The 21317-nt window shown below is 44.6% G+C and overlaps 1 protein-coding gene across 1 annotated transcript in view; it reads left to right on the forward strand.

Annotated features, from left to right (window-relative positions):
• CHAF1A (chromatin assembly factor 1 subunit A) overlaps positions 1-21317 on the forward strand; it is a gene marked incomplete at its 3' end in the record, with an annotated part of 442221 nt that overhangs the window by 231139 nt on the left and 189765 nt on the right. The window contains exon 7 of the mRNA XM_082246912.1: positions 1328-1545. Within this exon, the coding sequence (XP_082103038.1) occupies positions 1328-1545 (218 nt within the window). The remainder of the gene's footprint in view (positions 1-1327; positions 1546-21317) is intronic.

Genomic DNA, 21317 nt, shown 5'->3' on the forward strand with positions numbered 1-21317 from the left:
TATAAAGTTGATGTAATGGCATCGTCTGCCTCTTTTGGCCGCAAGGTTTTGCAGGCCGCAATTTGAGGAGACCGGTGGTCTACCTCGAGGGTTTTTTTCCGTTGAAATTTTATTTGAGTCTCATCTCTTTTTGTCTGATGAGCCTTCAAACTTCTAGTTGGCACCGGTTGGGCCTTCTAGATTGGATTTTGATTTCTGTCAATCCCACCCCTCATTTGTGGCACTGCTTTGGGACGTCCCTATTGATGTGAATCAAAGAGGACTACGTCTGTCAATGAGCGACAGAGAAAATCGGATTTTTGTAAGATCTTACCGTAAAATCCTTTTCTCTTAGCTCATTGACAGACGTAGTACCCGCCCCTCTACTTTTGAGTTGGGATGGGTTAAATTCTCTGACACTGCTTTGTGACATAACTAACATCCTGTAGCAGAGAGAGAGAGGATATACCCTCTGGGACTGCCCCTAAGGTGGAGCCAGAACGTTTTTCTTTCTGCCTAGTCCTACTCCTGTAGAGGGCAGCATAACCCTATTGATGTGAATCAAAGAGGACTACGTCTGTCAATGAGCTAAGAGAAAAGGATTTTACGGTAAGATCTTACAAAAATCCAATTTTTTTCTATTCTAAACACTACTTGAAACTAAACTGTGTGATGATAGCAGAGTGTGTGGCTATGCCTGCAGGGACAGCTCCCATAGGTGTGGCTAAGCTTTTTTCCTGCCTAGTGCCCATTCCTGATAGGAGCATAACCCTAAAGTCTGACTAGATGGAGCCGTGTCTGTCAAACTTCAGAGAAAAGGATTTTACTGTAAGCTCTTACAAAAATCTATTTTTTTTTTTATTTTATAAATGGGTTCCCATGTCGAACAAGTGCTCTTTAACAGTCACAAGAGGGTGCCCTTAATTCATAATGGTACTCGCATGCATTGGTGTATGTGGTACGGCTTTGCATGTGTGAATCCGTATGGTGCTTGTGGCACTATGCAGTTCCTTGCAGTGAGTGTTTGTTTGTTTTTTTTTTGTTTTTTAAATATAAAAAGCTGCAGACTTTTTCTCGCAGGTACAGCAATTCTTTAAAGTGAATGGGCTTCTGTACTTGAGATGTGCCTGCACAAATCTGGATGCATGGCCTGCACATGTGTGAACCTACTCTAAGGAACTCAACTCATTAATTACTAGTAATGAGATGTATGTAACTTTTTTCACTGTTAAAAATAAGTTTCAATAAAAAAACTAGTGTTAAAATGTATTTATATTGAATGGCTTTATAAAGTATGTGTTTCACTTTTAGTCTGGGTCTCCCTAATCATCCATTTTTCTCTAATCAGACTTTTGCCCAATCTTGTGGAAAGTTTGCGCCTTTTGAAATTAAAAAGAATATGGCTGTTGCTCCTTTGTGTCGGGTTGAATTTGAAGCAGAACATTCTGAGCGGCTAGGCAAGCTTATCAAAGAGCAGACGTCGGAAATTAATGTTTTGTTGGAGTTAAAAACCCGAAAGCCACGTAAAATGGGACGAACTGTCATCCCCAAGCAGCCTCAGATAAGGTATTGAAAAAGCTATGCATTTTCTAATGACATGTTCTCTGTATTTAATATTTTTTTCTTTTACAGGTTTTCTAAAGGATAGGCATTTTGCCTTTTTATAGGGAGTATTGAGAGAAGATTGAGAAATTTGGGGTTTCCCTTAAAAAAACAATAGTGCTGCGCTAAAATTTGTAATGTATGAAGTCCACAAACAAGGGGGAAGCCTTTAGTGCAGGAAAGGTGAGCAATATACACCATTTGTATGTAGTGAGCCCGCCATGGTAAATCACTGATGATAATGAAGACAGGTTCCCTTGCATATCTTGATTGGGCTTAAAATGGACGTTTCATCCGGGGGAATATAAAAGAAGAGCTCTAATGCTCTCTGTCTATAAACAATTTATTAATAAAAGCCGAAGAGTAAAACTTACAAAACTGTGACAGTGCTCTTAACAGGCTCATGGCAGGCAGATAACATTATGCAGGCATCGGACAGCCGCGGGTGACGTCAGACTCCTCCCCCCGTACGCGTTACGTCAGTAGGCATGACTTCGTCAGTGTGGTGAGGAGACAAAACGTGCCCGCTCTCTAAATAGGCAGTCTCCAGGCAACCGGACGCCATATCAAACTGCATAAAGAGAGGTGGCGGCGCCGCAGCGCTTCCTCATTAACGGGACTCATCCTACTTCCTGCTGACACCGGAGCCAAAATATTGAATTGCCTTCTAAAAGTATATGATAAGCATATCATCACAGATAAACCAATAAAAAATATGCATATAAAATTGCAGATATAAAATGGGGGAGGCTTTATAAATCATATGGAACAATTACCCGCTTAAAAGAAGCGGGACAACTGGCCATAAAAAAAAGCGATTCCCAAATATTTTATTCTCATAAAAACACATGTATGCCAGTATGTATAAAAATGACTAATTATTAATAAGAGTGTAACGTTCACTGCGGCTACCCAAATTCCTGAATAAACAAAATAATCAAATTAACCATCACATAATACAATGATAAACTAAAAAGAGACCTGTAAATATTTAATACAAAAAATGCATAAAATATAACACTACCTATTTGAAATAAAGCAATTTAAATCAAAATCAACGTTTAATTCCCCAGGGGTCATTACATGTGTGCGATAGATCCAATAGGATTCTCTTTGACTTAATTTGCGTACAAAGTTTCCACCCCTCCAGTGGTGCTCAACCTTTTCCAAGCCCCAGAATTTTAATCCTATTGGATCACGCTGGTGACAATTCTTAAAATGTCTGCGGACACTGATTGACCTTGCCCTGCCTGATCTTATGTGCTCTCCAATTCGCACATGGAGTGCCCTGGTAGTTCTCCCAACATATTGTAACCTGCACCTACACTCAAGCATGTAAACTACACCCTGTGTGGTGCAGGTTATAAAATCCTTAATCGGGTGAACCTCTTGAGTGGCGGTGGCAGTGAACTCCCTTTTCTTTTTTAAATTGGTTTTAGAGTTCTTGCATGCTGCGCATTTGCTGCATGCATAGAAACCCTTGAGAAAAGGGAATAACCTGTTGTCCACAGCCATTGGTGGGTCCACTACCCCTGGTGCCACACAATCTCTTAATGAAGGGGGTTTCCTGTAAATAAATTTGGGTCGCTCAGGAAGGCCAGGGCCCAAAATCTGATCACTCTTCAACACGGGCCAATTTTACCATTACCATTTGGTAATGATCTTCTCAGATTTTCTATAATTGACATTATAGTCCAATATTAGACTAAATTAATTGCTGACGAAGTCACGCTTACTGACGTAATGCGTACGGGGGGAGGAGTCTGACGTCACCCGCGGCCGCCCGATACCTGCATGATGTTATCTGCCTGCTACGAGCCTGTTACAAAACTGCCACTGTGACAGTGCTCGTAAGTTTTACTCTTTGGCTTTTATTAAATTGTTTATAAACGGAGAGCATTAGATCTCTTCTTCTTTTATATTCCCCCGGATGAAACATCCATATTAAGCCCAATCAAGATCTGCAAAGGAGGCCATCTGTCTTCATTATCATCAGTGATTTACCATGGCGCAGTGACCCCTAGTGGTGGTTTGTTGGAGGTGAGAGGCTTTGACACTCTGGTGGAGGGACTCACTACATACAATTGGTGTATATTGCTCACCTTTCCTGCACTGAAGGCTTCCTTCCCCCTTGTTTGTGGACTTTATGGACTTTATACATTACAAATTTTAGCGCTGCACTTTTGTTGTCTTTTTGTTCATGCCATAGGTTTTGTTAGGTTTGACCTATTTCAGTGTTCAGCTGCTTACAATATTTCCTTAGTGATTTAAGCGCTGAATAATTCTCTTACTTACATATACATATTACTGTATATAGATACTGTATCATACTACTGTATACATATTACTGTATCTGGCTTATGCTTACTCTAAAGTCAGTTTTGTCAAAACTTTTTAAACGAAATCAGCACAAGGTAAGTTACGTAGTAAATTCAAATTGTCCAATGTACTGCTGATTGTGGTTTTGGTTGAAATCCACTTTCCTGAACCCCCCCCCCCTTACTGCATCTGAAATCTTCTGGGCTTTATTAAGAGTTGAAGGACCTGTCAGACACTCACCAAGAATGCTGACTATTCAACCCTTTCCACTCCCCCACACCCTCCTACTCCATTCCATTTCATTTACAGAAGCTGCTCCATTGCTTTTATCAATGACAAGTGATCAACAAAGGACAAGTGGGATGAATGAAAGTTCTGGCGACTTTCTAGATCATACTTCATTGGTGGAAGCTACAGTACAGCTTATGTGGTTGAGGGGAGTGGAGGGTACAGTACAGGACAAAGGCTTAATGAAATCATTTTCACTGGGTTATATTTAGTGAACTTCAATTTGATAACAGCAAAAAAAAGCTGTGGAGACATCCCATTGTATATTCGCTCCCAGCTAGCCTTAGCTTCTTGCTAGCCAACCTATGCAAATGATCTCTGTGAGAAAAGCTTGGTTTCTTTTAGATGTGTTTTCTTTGACTCTGGGAGCTGCCTTTTTTTTTTTTCTTAAGGTTAATTTTTTATTGTACATACAAAAAGGTTTTGCTCAACATTTTTTTTTTTAAAGTGTAAAACACAGAAAAACTCACAAAAAAGGCCAAGCAAACCGTACTTGAATATCCCCATACATTTTATGTATTTCCATTCACTACACATGGATCATGGACTAAAGGACCAAATATGCTGCGTACGTTCACCTACCATTGTAAACTATCATCAGCAAATCAGTGTATACAAGTACAAAATAAAAAAAGGAAAAAATTCACCAATCACTTTTATCCTTAGAGGATGTAAACCAAGTGAAGTGAATAGCCTCGGGGATACAGAGAAATGAATAAAATCCTCCTACATAGGTTTTACTTGTAGATCTGCTGTCTTTCCCTTTCTACACTCTTTTGAAAGTGCAGATTTTGTTCTAAATCATTTTCCCCAATGGGTGTGTTGTCTGGGCTTAAACTGCTTATGTGGAGGGGGGTGTGTTTCCCTTTTTTTTTCCATTCAGCTCACACACCGAGGAATGAAGCAACATGCAGAGCTGCAAACTGAATAGACAAGCTCACTGCTAATCTACCTCAAAGATCCTTCCCCATCACAAATTTTCAGCTGCATTACCTCCTGTCAGAACTTGTCAGAAGAGACTCTGCTGATAGAGGATTGAGGCAACAGAGACAAATGGCACTTTTTATAACTGACTCAACTGAAATAATACACCAAAGCTTGCCACTGTTCAGTGTATAGATAGAGGCACCCCCTACTAAGGGTCTCATGCTGCTAAAGGATTCATGGTTTATTGGCACTTTTTTGCACATTTCACTTCTTGTATAGCACTAAGGCACTTTTGTATGATGTAATTTATGTGTATATTATAATTGTATGTTTTTATGAATTATATATTTGGTACGATCAGCTAGCACAAACCATGCATTAATTTATTTACAGTTTGACTAATAGCACACTTCACAACTGTATGGTTTGGAGGTCAAAATCTTCCCATACCTTTTTTTTAACATTTTTTTTACTAAATTATTTATTATTAATAGGTATTAGGCAGCTCCACCACTCACTTGCACAATATGTAGATATAATTAGAGTTTTCCAGGTCATTCAAAAGGCGTTCCAAAGGGGAAAGTTGTAAAGAAATGTGGCGCACACCAAATTGTGTTGTAGCTGTATGCCTTAATTGCAGATGTCTAAAGTAGGCTGTAGGGGGAAGGTGAAAATCTCTACAAAATTTAGAGAAGGAGCGAAACCTATTCGCTGTGGACAGGTGGGAAATCAATTTCACTCCTCGTCTTGACCAGAACGGCCCATATGTCCTTTGGAAAAATTATTGTAAGCATAGATTATTCCATAAAGGAGCATTTAGAGAGTATACAGGTGTACCGCCAGAGCGAAGTAGATTTGAAAGCTTGAAAATTTGCAGTGTCATAGCTAAAATACTTGTATTGACTCTACCCATTGTGAACTGACAATGAAGTACATTTTGGAGGGATTCATAGGATGTAAGAATTTCAGCTTTCAGGACAGTTGCAGCATTATTAGTTTCAGGGTAAAACCACCAATGGCCATGGGCCATTTGAGAGGCAATATAAAAGGTCTGTAAATTGGGAGCTGCTAAGCTACCCTCCAACACAGGTAATTGAAGCCTCTCTCTTGCAATTCTAACTGTTTTACTGTCCCAAATGATATGGGAGGACAGTGTCAATTTCATTAAATTGGTGCTTAGGAACATACACTGGGGAATTACTTGGTATATGAAGGAAATAGGGCAGGAAAATCTTCCCAAAAGGGAAAGCTCGTTGCTTGTTTTCTCCCCCCCCCCCTCCGCTGCAACATTTGGCACCTGTTTTTTCCAGGTACTTACCCACTTCAGGATGACTTTTACGCAGCAAAGTCACTCATTCGTTCGGGCACCCTCATCCTTTCCCTACCATTTTCAAAGTGCAGTGTGCTTTGTGCATGCACAGTAGGGAACCAGCTGTAAAGCCTTAAGGCTTCACTGCTTGTTTCCCTTACAAGAAATGGGGGCGGCAGCAACCGACAGCCGATTAAAAAAATCTGCTGTGGTGCCGACATCACGGGATCCCTGGACAGGTAAGTGTCCGAATATTATTAGAAGTCAACAGCTCAAGTATTTGTAGCTGCTAATTTCTCTATCGTCCATTGACAGACGCAGCTCCATATCTTCTTAGACCATTGGTTTATGCTCCTCCCTTCAGCAATAGGACACTAGGCAGGAAAAAGCTTTACCTTGCCTATGGGGCTGTCCCTGCAGGCATAAACCCACACACTCTGCTACAGCTTCCAGTTTGTTTCTGCCCAGTTTTGGAGTAGGACATAGTTCCCTGCTGGGACTTCGGTCTCCGCTATGTAAAAGGGAAATTTTTGTTTGTTATTTTTATTTACTAGTTAAGAGTTGGAGAACTACAAGCACTGGGCCTGACTCTGGATTCTGCCTTGGCGAGGGTCATTCTTGCGGGCTTTGGGTCTGAGACTATCAACGTTCGAGGCGGTTCCATTTGTGCAGTTTCACACGGATTTCTCGGCTTTCTTTGTCTCAGAAGGTTGCCTTTTTGGTGGCTATCACTTCTGCCTGCAGAGTGTCTGAATTGGCAGAGTTGTCCTGTCACTCACCTTATTTGGTTGTCCACAAAGAAAAGGTGGTACTCCGACCTAATCAGTCTTTTCTTCCTAAGGTGGTTTCTGATTTTCATTTGAAAGAAGACATTGTGCTGCCTTCACTCTGTCCCAAGAATCCCAAGGAAATTGCCTTGCATTCTTTGGATGTGGTTTGGGCGATCAGGGTTCACCTGGCGGCTACTGAGTCTTTCAGAAAATCGGATGTTTTTTTTTTTTGTCCTTACCAAGGGACCTCGTAAAGGATTGGCTGCGACCATGTCCAGATGGATCAGGCAGATGGTTGTTAAGGCTTATGACAGACGGTTGTTCAGGCTTATTCATTGAAGGGTCAGGTTCCTTCGTTCCCTGTGAAGGTGCATTCTACTAGGGCGCTGAGTGCCTCTTGGGCTTTTCGCCATCAGGCGTCAGTGATGCAAGTTGGTAAGGCGGAAAACTGGTGCATACGTTTACAAAATTCTACAAAGTAGATATGTTGGCATCCTCGAATGCCTCTCTTGGCCGCAAGGTTTTGCAGGCTGCTGTTTAAAAGGGAACCTTTTGTTTTTTTTTGTTTGCTTTATTTTTGTTTGCTTTATTTTTGTTTTTTGTTCTGAGGGTGTATGTCTTCTAGGTGAGCTCCAGTTCTTGGATGAGCTCCATGTTACCTGGTTGGTTAACTTTTTTTTTTCTTTCAAAAAGGCTTTATTGGAAGGTCCATAGAAACCAAGTATATTTAACAACAATGAAACCAAACCAATCAACATCCTTGGAGGTTCAAATATGTGAAGTGGAGCCTGTGTAAACAAAGTAGAACAGGTTTATAACAAAGGTGATTGTTAGATTGACTGAATCATTAAACAGTAACATCAAGAACAGAGCAATGTTAAGGAACATTTTGTGTAGAATAGTAAATGCAGGAATATAAACCAGTATATTAAGTTTCATATGGAGTATGGGAATTTCTATCAGATTTGGTGTAAAAAAAAAAAAATGGTGAGGGAGATAAAATAGATCATCCCCAAAGGGGTGGGGTAGAGGGAGGGGGGGCAGAAGGATAACAAGGTAGGGAGAGCAAAAATGAGTGAGGTTGAGACGGTACAGGCTGAAGGGCCAGCTAAACTTGAAGGGTCAAAGCTACGGTTACAAAATTATGTGAGTGATGAACATGTTTGTGTGGCATTATAGGTTGTGTTATTCGGTTATATGCATTTGTTTTCTTAAAGGAGATCCAAGGGTTCCATGTTTTGGCGTATTTGGTCGGGGTATCATGTGAGATTGCGACTAATTCTCCCATCTCTGCAAGTTTATCAATTTGTTTAAGCCAGTCTTTGACTGTTGGTGTGAAGGACGTACCCCAACATCAGGGTTGCAGAGTCTGGCAGCGTTAATGAGAAACATTGATAGTGATTTTAAATGAGTTGAGTGAGGTCCTGAGGTCAGATGTAAGAGGAATGTAGAAGGGGACAGGTCAATGGGTTGCTTGGTGATGGTTTGAATTAGCGAGTGGATTTGTGTCCAGAAGGGAATTATATTGGGACAGGCCCACCATATGTGGAAAAGATCACCCTCCTGTTTTTGGCGTCTCCAGCATAAGTTGTCGGCTGTCAATTTTGCTTTGTATAGTAAGGAGGGGGTGTGGTACCAGCGGGATAAAAGTTTGTAATTATTTTCTTGTTTGGAGACATTGACGGACCCGTTGTGAGCAGCATGGAAAATTGTTGTCCACTGTTTGGCTGTCAGAGTTTTGTGCAAGTCTGTTCAATTGTTACAAAAGAGGGCATCATTAATTTTTTCCCACAAGAGGGAGTACATTTTTGAAATTAGGTGTGTTTAAAGGCGGTGATCAAGACATAATTTCTCGAAGGGTTTTAGAGAAAACGGTTTATTGAGTTTTGGCAGGGTGCGGATCATGATGTCTCAATTGTATATTATCCCAGGTGGTGATATTTGCTGTGGCTTGAAGTGGTTTGATTTTCATAAGGTATGATCTTGTAATTTTGAAGGAAGTTGGCTATTCTCATTGTTTTGTTTAGAATAGAGTTGTGAAGTTGTTGGTTAAGAAGGCGAGGTGGAAAATTGGATTTGTGTAAGACAGGAGATAGAGGTCCAGGAATAGAGTAAATCTTGTAAGAAGTATTGTGCAAGCTCATAAGGGTGGGACCTATTAAGGGATGAGATACTGGGGCAGATGAAAGGTCTTTGCTAGTGTACCAAGGCGTGAAAGAGGGATTTGGGAGAAGGAATCTTCCAGATCTATCCAGTCCTTATATTCACAATGGATGTGCCAATCGACCACTCTTTGTAGAAGGCAGGCTTGGTAGTACTTGTATAGGTCTGGGACCACCTGGTTTTGTTGCGAAAAATTGATTCTAGGGGATTTGTGGGCCCAGATACATGTTCTACGTAGTGTGCGCAGCTGTTGAAAAAATAAGAGCAGAATGTGTTTTGGAAGAGGTAATGGAGTCTGGGCAAAACATTCATTTTGAAAATTGCATCTCTTCCAAACCACGAGAAGTTTGCTTTGTGCCAAGCTAGTAGATGTTTGATTTTCTGGAGGAGCTGGACGTAATTTTTGTCATATAGGGTATTCAAAATTTGTGGGAAGTTGTGTGCCCAAAAAGGTAACTGAATCCGAGGTCCACTTAAAAGGGAAATTTTGTTTACAGAGTTGGATTTGAGCTTCTGGAAGAGATGCATTCAAGGCTTGGGATTTGGAGTAGTTGATTTTAAGGTTAGAGAGGGATTTGTTTAATGAGAGTTCTTGGAGAAGGTGAGGTAAAGAGATGTGTGGGCTAGAAAGAAAGGAGTATATCATCGGCAAAGGCTGCTAATTTGTAATGGTTTTGCACGATTTTAATTCCTTTGATGTCATTTGATCGAATGGAGCGTAGGAGTGGTTCTAATGTAAGAATAGAAAGTATAGGGTGAAGGGCACACCCTTGTCGTGTACCATTTTTAATCTGGAAGGCGTTCAATAGGAGGCTATTGACTTTCACCCTGGCATAGGGGTTGCGATATAAAGCCATTATAAATCCAGTGAGTCTAGATCGGTAAGGCCTGTTGCTGATGAGACACATTCCAAGTAGTCCCAGGCCAACCTGTTGAGCGCCTTCTCGGCGTCCAATGAAAGGAAAAATCCCAGAATTTTATTTTTTGTCAAGAAGTGGTGAATACTAATCGATTTGATGGTGTTGTCCCTTGCTTCCCTTCCAGGGACAAAACCTACTTGGTCTTTGGAGAGTAAGGATGGGATAAAAGGGAGTAATCGGTTGGCCAAGATTTTGGCAAAGATTTTCAGATTGACATTAAGGAGTGCAATTGGACGGTAATTGGATGGAAGTAGTGGGTCCTTACCAGGTTTGGGTATTACTGTTATGTGGGCTTCCAAGAGTGAGGGGCTAGTTGTGCTGGAAGCAGGAAGAGAGTTGAAGGCTCTAAAAAGGGCATTGTAAGCACCTGTGCGAAGGTTTTGTAATCTGCAAGGGAGAAGCCATCTGGGCCCGGGCTCTTGCCTAGTTTCATTTGTTTGAGTGCTTGTAGAAACTCCTCTGCTGTAAGGGGTCCGTCAGTGTCATCCATTTGCTGTTTGGTGAGAGGGGTGGGGCAATGTTTCAGCTGAAATTGTTTTAAGTTGTTGTCTATCTTGGCGAGAGGCAGGGGTTTCTGAATTGTCTTTTAGGTTATAAAGTAGGGAGTAATATTTGGTGAATTTGTTAGCGTGTCTTCATTTGCCGATAACTTATTTCCCGAATTGGAGTGTAGAGTGTGTATGGTTGTTAGCTTTTTTTGGTGGCTAGGGCTTTAGCTAAGTATTTGCTGCTTTTATTGCCAAACTCGTGAAACAGTTTTTGGGATAGAGTAAAGCGTTTCCTAAATTTTTTTATTCGATTTGTCTTAATTTTTGACTAGTGGCTTCTAGGTCTCGAAGGGTAGTTTGTGCCTGAGAGTGTTTGTAGAGCGTTTTGAGATGTTTAATTTTACTAAGGAGGGTAGGTATGTATTTTTGAGTGTTCCTTTTCTTTTGCCATTTTGAAAATACCTCATATAGCACATTTGTGGGACTCCCATTGTGCCAGAGGGGAGGAATCAGGGGTATCATTTATTCTGAAAAATTGGTTAAGATGTGCGGAGATAGATTGTAAATTGGAAGAGTCAGCCAGAAGAGTAGGATCTAAACGCCATGTATTGTAGAAGTTAATTTGATCTGGTAGAGATAATGTAAGCGTAATTGGGTGGTGATCGAAAATGAATATCGGTTAAATTAAAGCATTTGTGATGAATGAGATGTCTTTTTGAGTGAGAAAAAAGTAATCCATTCTGGTGTAACGGTTGTGAGGGGGAGAAAAAAAGTGTAGGCGCTCTATTTGGGATGTGAGATGCGCCAAGTATCATGTAGGGCTAAATCTTGTAATTGCAATTTGATTTGTCAGAGGGTGGAATAATGAATAGAAGAGGTCCCAGTAGATGTGTCTTCTAGTGGGTTGAGGGCGGTGTTGAAATCCCCCCCCCCCCCTCCCCTAAGATAACAGATTCCCTCCTGTGTCGAAGCCAGCAAAGTTGAAAGGTTCCTGAAAAACTAAACCTGACCTTTGTTGGGGCTGTATATGTTCGTTTTTGTGATGGGTCTTTGCCATACGCGCCCCTTTATTATGATATACCTGCCTTCCGGATCCAGTAGGGTATCTGAAATCTCTAATGGAATATTCTTGGATATCAGGATTGATACTCCTTTGGTCTTGGCCTGTGGGTTGGTGGAATGAAACATTAGCGGGTAATCTTTTGAAGAGAATTTGGGGATTTTGTCGGAGCGGAAGTGAGTTTCCTGAACTAAGACTGTCAGATTTAATTATTTTCAAGTATTGTAACAGTTGAGATCGTTTCTCAGGCAGGTTTAAGCCTTTAGTGTTCAGAGATAAAAATGTAATAGTGGCGTTCTTAGATGAGTGATCTATTTGTGTATGAGAGGACATGAGTATGATTAGTAGGCGTCATTTTGAGGGCTTGTCACCCAACCTAGGTGTAGAGAGTAAGATTACACCCCCCCCCTCCTACCCCCCTCCAATATAAACGGGGTGAGGGGAGTAGGGTGTGCCTGGTAAGAGTCAAGACTCGATAAGGCATCGGGATAAGTTCCAACCGTGAAAATAGCCCAGCTATATCACAAGAAATTTGTTGGTGTATTTAGCTCAGTCGGGGGAATCTGAGCTGTGTGGGATGAAGGAAGGGCTCGGAAAGATGGAGACACAATACATCAAACAAAAAGTCGTAAGGGGAAAGTCGTGCGGAGCACACACGACACTCCGATGAGTAGGCTGTGTATATCGTAGTGAGTTATGCTCACGGACTAAAGTGAGATTATATATCGCATACAGTAGGTAAAGTTATTTCAAGTTATAACTGAGAGACCCAAGAGTGAGTTTTAGGACCAGTATAGGTGAGGCATTGTTCTTAAGCTAGAGGGGTATAGAGAATTAATACGGCCCCTCTAGTCAGAATGGAAAAAAAAAACATAAGGTGTATTTTTAGATCGAGCCTGTGTCTCCTATGTTAGGTGATTTAAATGACATAAAGGAGTGTCAATTCAATATTTAACTAGTGGTGAGGCTTTAATAACACCTGACAAGCAAAAATAATCACAAAAAAACACTTATCAATGGCCGATAAGGTAGAAATTTAACTTTACAAAAAGAAAAATACTTTGTTCAATGATATAGGAAAGTGACACAATACCTTGGGAAGCACAAACAGATTGAAGGTGAGCTATGATCTTGCAATTAACTATCGCCATCTAGTGTACAATCCGAGGAATCACAGGATCAGATGAAAACATATTGTGAACTAAAAAGAAGCGAAGTAGTAGTCACAATGAGAGCGAGTAATGACAAAAAAGGTTTTCTAGTGACATGATATGATTCTGTAATACATGGCAAGGAAACAATATATAATAGAAACCGAGCATAGGGATGAACCTTTCTGAGATCCTAAAAAAAAAAAGTTATAGGGAGATCCTTAGGTTTGAGCCTATATTATCTTTTTAAACGTTAGATATATTAAAATGAATCTCCCCCCCCCCCCCCCTCATAGTGGGGATGGGTGATCCAGGGGTCCCCTAGGATCTGGTGTTAAAAAGGCACATCAGGAAGCTCAAAATGCAAAAAGGAGAAATAAAAAAAGAGAAGTTCCATGTCAATTGTAAGCAATAAGAAAAGTAAGAGGGCACAAAGATTAGCATCATAAGGGATACAGTGGGTACCAGATCTCTGTTAATCTCTCAGGGATGGTGAGAAGTATGGCACCGTCTTGAGTCTTCTCTTCTGGCTTTTCTATGGGCTGGCTCTTCTATGGGCTGGAGAAGGGGGCACACTGCCCCCACCAGGTGAGCGATGGTTTGCAGGTGGTGGGGAGGCATGAGGAGAATATCTTCTTCTTCTGGCTGATCCAGATGCTCTATCATCTGGGACCTCCATTGCCTCTTCACGGTGAGATTTTTGTTGGATGGTAAGCAGGGACCAATCTGGGATGGGGATTGGAGGAATTTCCAGGGCGTCACAAAAGGAGATGTCTTCTGGGTAGCGTATTTGAGCAGTGCATCCCCTATTGCCTGCAGAGAAAGAGACATCCCCTACAAATGGAAATTCCCTTTTTGCCTAAGTGAATCCAGCAGGGGGCGTAGTGATTTCCTCTTTTGCAGTGTAATCTGTGAGAGTTGGTGAGGTGTCAAGAAAATAATAATGTCATAAGAAGTACCAATGTCCTGAGATTAGTTGAATAGAAAAGGAGAATAGGGGAGGCATAAGGACTTTAAAGGTACAGTAAGACTGGACATACAAATTGTAAAATCATATAAATTTATTGAGTCTCAGTAAAAAAGGGGAAGTACATGAGTACAGACACAAACAAAGCATCTAAAAACCAAGCATATAGAAACTGGAAAGGGCCTAAGGTCAAATATAGCATAACATGTCACTATATACATACATAGCTTGATGATGACACTGATATCCACGAAAATCCAGGATGGCCCCGGAAAAAGGAAGGGGGAAACCACCAAAAGCCAGATGAATATCAAAACGCCTCCCAGGCGGACATGGGAGTCCTATATGGATGTATAAATTGGTAAATACTTGTAATGGTATTGAGAAAGCTATTGATAAGAGATTATTGCAAAAAGCAAATATGTGTATATTAAATAGTAAACAAAAAAGGGGGTTAGGGAGATAAAGGATTGTTGCATATTGTAAAAAAGGGGGTATGTTTTAAAAAAAAAGTTTCTCTTACGTCCTCCGACAGTCTCCGCCACCTCTAAGTCATCACTGTTGGGTCTTGACTTCCGCTCCACAGGAGTAGCTAGGCATAAGACTTAGTCAAAAGAACAAAGACATTTGCATATACACACCTATGGGGGCTGTCCCACTGGTCAATACCCCCTGCATTGAACACTCCCAACTCAGTTTGTTTCTGCCTAGCGTCAGGAGTAGTTAGGCTTTCCCTGTGCTGGGGCTCCGGTCTCAGCCTTTCTAATCTTTTTTTTTATTTGATTTTCTTTTGAAAATGTCAGTTTTTTTCTTATTGTACTAGCTGTTTCTTTCGTCAGCTTTAGTTTTAGTCGATTCTTCGGATGAAGATGGATCATGCGGAGCTGGGAATGGGACTGACCGCCCTGGTTCTCCAGGGCAGAGGGTCAGAGAGACCCCCAGCCCGCCATCGAGCGCTCAGCCATGGTTCGTCCTGGCATTAGGAACGACCCATCCCTGCTTGCAGCAGGGATGCAGCTGTGAGGTGGTTACCTCACTGGACTCATCTGCGATGCTGCAGTGTAATGTCCTTGGCTAACGGCATTCCCTGTCAGATGAGGACAGCTGCTTTCCGTTCTGAGAGGCTCCCCACACCATCTGGTACAGGTAAGTACTTCTGTGTGGGGCCTCTGTCTGGGGTGGCAGTCCTGTGTTGCTGTGTGTCCCCCATGTCTGTGCCTGTGTGGGGCTCCCTGTTTGCGATTCCTATGGGGATCTTTCGTACATGCGCTGCGGTGCTGTGTATGTTTGGGGGGTCCCTTCCCCTGTGTCACTTCGGTGTGCTTTCTGGGGGTGCAGACGATGTGTGTGGCGGCTGCAGCGGGGAAAAACCGGGCGGTCCGCCATCTTTAATTTGGGCAAGCATGTCTGGCTTCACTGTGGGCTGCTTTACATGCTGTTTTGGCGCCATCTTGCGTGTGGCAGAACGATCGTTCCGTGCACATGTTCGGCGGCCATTTTCCCTAAGCCTCCCATTCAGTCCTATGGGCAGCCATTTTCCCTGGGTTATTTGCAGCTTATAGTTCAGCCTCTCATGACCTCCCTTCCTTTTCCTCTGAAGCAGCGATCTATGTGGTAACATTCTGTGGGGCTCTACAGACTCTCTTCCATAACCATCTGTTTTGTCATTTCTGGCTCAGTTTTCTTCTCCTTTTGGGGTAGCTTGTCACTGTACATATAGAGGTTGGCTGCGCACTCCGCAGCGGTTTTAAAGGGACGGTACCCTTTTATTGCACTGTTATTTTTACCTTGGGCAATGGAATCTCAGGACAGCAAATTCCCTACAGATCTGGTGGGGGACCCCAGTCCTGCTGTGGCCCCTGTTATGCCTGATTTGGCCGCTGTAGTGGCGTCTTTAGTGTCCAAAATAAAGGTGCTGATGGCTGAACCTGCTGCTAGGAAGAGGCCCAGATTATCTCTCTCCTCTGATTCAGATGGTGATATGGCTGCTGCGGCGGGCGTACCTTTTTCAGGGTCTCGCTCATCCTTGGACCCTCTGGGGTCTGAGGGGGAGGCGGAGGTGGAGGGGGTTGATGTTTCTCCCCCCGGGGTCGCCTGAAGAACGCGCAACTATGGATGAATTGATTGTTTCTGTAAAGGAAACACTACATTTGGAGGATGAGCCCAGTCCTCCGGGCATTGTGTCCTCTTTTGGTACTCACAGGACCCGCAAGTCGGCGCAGGTTTTTCCCTGCCCCGCTGAGTTTCATTACACTGTTAATGAACTGTGGCGCACTTTAAAACGTCCATTCATGGTACCTAGTCGGTTTAAATTACTTTATCCCTTTGCACCGGCTACGGAATCGCGATGGTGTGTGCCTTCACAGGTGGATCACACTGTGGCTGTATTGAACAAGGCTACCTTGATTCCTACTGAGGAGACCCCGGTTTTTCGGGATCCCACGGACAGGAGGTTGGAGTCTCTGGCCCGCCATTCCTACACGGTGGCGGGTTCCTTGCTCAAACCTGTTTTCGCATCCGTTCTGGTGGCACAGGCGGTGGCTGATTGGACTAAGGTGCTTAGGAGCAACCTTGTGTCTGATTCTGTCCCATCTGTCAGGCTGGATATGGTGGATCAAATTCACCAAGGAGTCATGTATTTATGCGATGCGGCCTTAAATGAGGCCCCTTTGGTAGCACGCCTATCTAGTGTTGCGGTGCTTAACCATCGACTGATCTGGCTGAAGAGCTGGTCGGCTGACCAGACATCACAGAAAACGGTTGCTGATTTTCCCTATGCTGCTTCTCGCCTTTTTGGCGAGGCGTTGGATACCTTGGTAAAAGGAGTCACGGGGGGGGGGGGGGGGGCAAGAGCACCATGCTGCCCCAGAACCCGAAACACAAGTCCTTTCGTGGCAAGAGGGGTTCCGCCTCTTGACCCAACCAGAGGTCCTTTCATGACTTTTGGAATCAAACCAAGGGCAAGCCCTTCAAGGGCCAAGGTAGCCAGAAGAAGCCCTGGACAGGCATACAGAAGTCCGGCAGTGCCGGTGCAGCAGGTCAATCCGCCTCTGCCTGAAGGGGCGCCCTCACCCGTTTCAGGGGTGGGGGGACGTTTGCGCGGTTTCCTCCAACCTTGGCTGCTCCTAATTCTGGACAGGTGGGTTCAGGAAATCATTTGCTCAGGGTACAAGATCGAATTCCTTTCCCGGCCGGCGGACAGATTTTTTCCCTCAAATCTTCACTTGACCCCAGGGCGCCTGCAGGACTTGCATTAAGCGGTGCAGGACCTCCTTGCCCAGGGGGTGTTTGTCCCGGTGCCTCATCGGGACAGGTTTCGGGGTTTTATTCCAATCTGTTCACTGTGCCCAGAAAGGAGGGCAAGGTGCGTCCTATTCTGGATCTAAAAGCTCTGAACCGCTATGTGCAGGTTTGAAAGTTCCGTATGGAATCTCTCCGCTCGGTGGTGGCCTCCCTGAGTCCAGGGGAATTTTTGGCCTCTATAGACCTGAAGGATGCATACCTACACGTCCCCATTTTCGATGGTCACCAGAGGTACCTTCGGTTCGCTATAGCGGAGGACCACTATCAGTTTGTGGCGTTGCCTTTCGGTCTCGCTTCGGCTCCACAGGTTTTTTACAAAAGTGTTGGCGCCTGTTCTAGGCCTGCTGAGGGCTCAGGGCATTGCGGTCTTGGGATATCTGGATGATCTCCTCTTAAAATCGAGTGTCCGCCAGGACCTACTGCGCGATCTGTCCACCATGGTACAGATGCTCCAGGAGTTCGGATGGACCATCAAGGTACAGAAGTCGACCTTGTCTCCTTCGGTTCGTCTTCCCTATCTGGGAATTGTTCTGGTCTCTGCTCAAGCAAAGGTGTTCTTGCCGGAGGACGAGGTCAGGTCCCTCAGGGACAAGCAATCCTCGTCACTCAGGACCTGCATGCGGTCCCTAGGGTTGATGGTATCGGCCTTCGAGGAGATACCCTTTGCCCAGTTTCACACACGGTCTCTTCAAGCGGAGATCCTGGCTAGGTGGGACAGACTACCTCAGTCCTTGGATCGGAGTGTCTCAATGAGTCGCCGGACCAGAATGGATCTTTTGTAGTGGCTTCAGTCCCCGCCTGTGTCAGGAGGAAAATCCGTTGCTGTGAACGGTGATTTCCACGGATGCCAGCCTGTCGGGCTGTGGTGGAGTCCTGGGCAACCTGTCTGCCCAGGGCACTTGGTCGGGGGAGGAATCCTCCCTTTCCAATCAACATATTGGAAGTGAGATCGATCAAACTCTCTTTTCCAGTGGTCGGAACGACTTTGGGGCCGGCCTGTTCGGGTACAGACGGACAAGTCCCTGGGCGGCCCGGGAGGTGACCGACATTCTGTCTTGGGCCGAGACTCATGTCCCGGCAATCTCAGCAGTTCACATTCCGGGTGTGGAGAATTGGCAGGCCGACTATTTGAGCCGCCAGACCCTGGACCAGGTTGAATGGTCCCTGCACCCGGAGGTCTTCCAAATGCTTTGTGCGAAGTGGGGATCCCTGGACGTGGATCTGTTCACGTCTCGGCTAAACCACAAGGTGGAAAGGTTTGTGGCAAGAACGCGCGATCCTCTGGCAGATGCGTTGGTGGCCCCTTGGCATCAGTATCGTCTGATGTATGCCTTTCCTCCGATTCAGTTATTGTCCAGGTTCATTCGCAGGTTAGCCTTGGAACCGTACCTGGTGATTCTGGTGGCGCCGGACTGGCCACGCCGGTCCTGGTACGCCGACATTGTTCACCTGGCAGTGGCGCCTTCTTGGCGGCTACCAATGCGGGAAGATCTGTCTCAGTGACCGATCTTCCATCCTGCTGTACAGTCGCTGGCTTTAACGGCCTGGCTGTTGAGACCCAGGTCCTGAGAGACGGGGGTCTCTCCCCTGAGGTCATTCCTACCCTGATCAAGGCTAGGGAAACTCCTCTGGTAAAATTTTATTACCGTACCTGGAAAGCTTATTTCGCCTGGTGTGAGTCCAGGGGGTTCGCCCCTCGCTCGTACTCTGTGTCGAGAGTGTTGGCTTTCCTCCAGTCTGGGGTGGACCAGCGTCTGGCGCTGGCCACGATAAAGGGCCAGGTGTCTGCACTGGCTATTCTTTTCCAATGCCCTGTGGCGTCTTATTCCTTAATTCGTACCTTCATTCAAGGTGTGCGACATTTGGCTCCTCCCAGGAGGGAGCCTTTACCTCCATGGGACTTGAACTTGGTTCTGTCCGTCTTACAGTGTTCTCCCTTTGAGAACATCCGGGAGATATCGTTGCCTCTGCTGTCTAAGAAGGTTGCCATTTTAGTGGCGATCACTTCAGCTCGCAGAGTATCGGAGCTGGCGGCGTTGTCTTGCCGCTCTCCTTACTTGGTAATTCACAAGGATAAGTTGGTCTTGCGACCACAACCGTCTTTTCTTCCTAAGGTGGTCTCTGAGTTCCACCTTAATGAGGAAATTGTCCTGCCTTTGCTTTGTACGAAGCCTAAGCATCCAAAGGAGGTTGCGTTGCATTCCTTGGATGTTGTCAGGGCGATCAGGGTTTACCTGTCCACTGAATCCTTTCGGAAGACGGATTCCCTCTTTGTCCTTCCTGAGGGATCTCGGAAGGGCATGGCTGCGTCTGCAGCGACCATTGCCAAATGGATCAGACAGACCATTGAACAGGCCTATGCTTTGAAGGAACGGGTTCCACCCTTCCCTGTTAAGGCGCACTCTACCAGAGCTTTGAGTGCGTCCTGGGCCTACTGGCATCGAGCCTCGGTGGCCCAGGTGTGCAAGGCTGTGACTTGGTCGTCGGTGCACACCTTTTCAAAATTCTATAAGGTGGATGTTCTGGCATCAGCTGATGCCTCCTTTGGTCGCAAAGTTCTCAGTGCGGCGGTGTCGTGAGGGACCCTTGTTTTGTTGTGGGTCCCCGACGTTTGGGGTTGTTTATCCCCTGGGTTATTTGCTTTCCTGGGCTGTTGCTCCTGTTGAGCCTTTTCTGTTGCCAAGAAGGTTCTCTTACTATGCGTGTAAGGTTCCTTTCTCTGATGTGGGTACTGCGTTGCCTTTTCTACGGTTACGTCTCCCACCCCTCATGTCTACACTGCTTTGGGACATGCCAATAGTGATGACTTAGAGGTCGCTGCGACTGTAAGATAAAACTGAATTTTTGTAAAATCTTACCTGTAAAATTCCTTTCTCTGAGTCCTCCGACAGTCGCCGCCCCCGCCACTCTTTTGGGATTTTTGCTTGTACATTTACTGCTATGCTACCAAACTGAGTTGGGAGTGTTCAATGCAGGGGGGGGGGGGTATTGACCAGTGGGACAGCCCCCATGGGTGTGTATATGCAAATGTCTTTGTTCTTTTTACTAAGTCTTATGCCTAGCTACTCCTGCGGAGCGGAAGTCAATACCCAATAGTGATGACTTAGAGGTGGCGGCGACTGTCGGAGGACTCAGAGAGAGGAATTTTACAGGTAAGATTTTACAAAAATTCCAGTTTTCATCATCCTTTTTGATATCTCCATATATTCCTTGCAGCACAAAGAATAAATAATTGTTAAATATACAAGTGGAATATAGATGGATATTACGATTTGATACTATTGTCATCAGCAAGTGATGTAAATGACTCACCGAACAGAGTTGCCAAAGAAGGAATGCTCAGGATCACTTACCTGATGGAGACCAAGCTGTAGAGAGGGCTTCTCTTGCACCTCCTGCCCAACACCCCTGGTAGAGATGACAGGCGATGTAGGACACAGAGTGGCACGAGGGCCGGTATAGCTGGTGGTGTCTTGACAGAAGACTGATGGCTGTCGATCACCGGATGAACACCTGGAACTGGAACTCGGTGATGCTGGATGAGAAGGCAGGAGTGAAGCCGGAACACAAGCCAAGGAGTCGTCAACAGCCGGACAGCACGGGTACAGGAACATGAGACAGGAGAGGAGTCAGGGTACAAGCCGAAGTCTGTACAGTCTGGCAGCGAGGTACAAAAGCATAAGGCAAAAGCAGGGTCAGACACAAGCCGAGGTCACAGGCAGGAATCTAGTGGAGAGTCAAGGGCAAGCTGGGTCGGTATAACAGGTAATCCAGAAGCAGGTCAGGGCACAGGTAAACAGGAACAAGCTGAAAGACCACTCAGCAATATGCTCCTGTCACCGCTCAGTATAAATAGGCTGTTTGGCACCAATTACGTGCGTATGCGCATACGCACATTCCTTCCTGTGTGCCTGGGCATGCGCAAAAACATCTGTTTGGGTCCAGCTGAGTGTCTTACACTGGTGGTTATGCGTGACTTCATATACGAAGTGTGAGTCAAAATTATCCAAATGTTTGTAATAGGGGAGGTAGAAGAGAAAGGAGAAGAAAAAGGGGGAGACTTAAAGGGTA

Source organism: Pelophylax lessonae (assembly GCF_965119305.1).
Source record: "Pelophylax lessonae genome assembly, chromosome: 1".
In the NCBI taxonomy this organism is placed as follows: domain Eukaryota; kingdom Metazoa; phylum Chordata; class Amphibia; order Anura; family Ranidae; genus Pelophylax; species Pelophylax lessonae.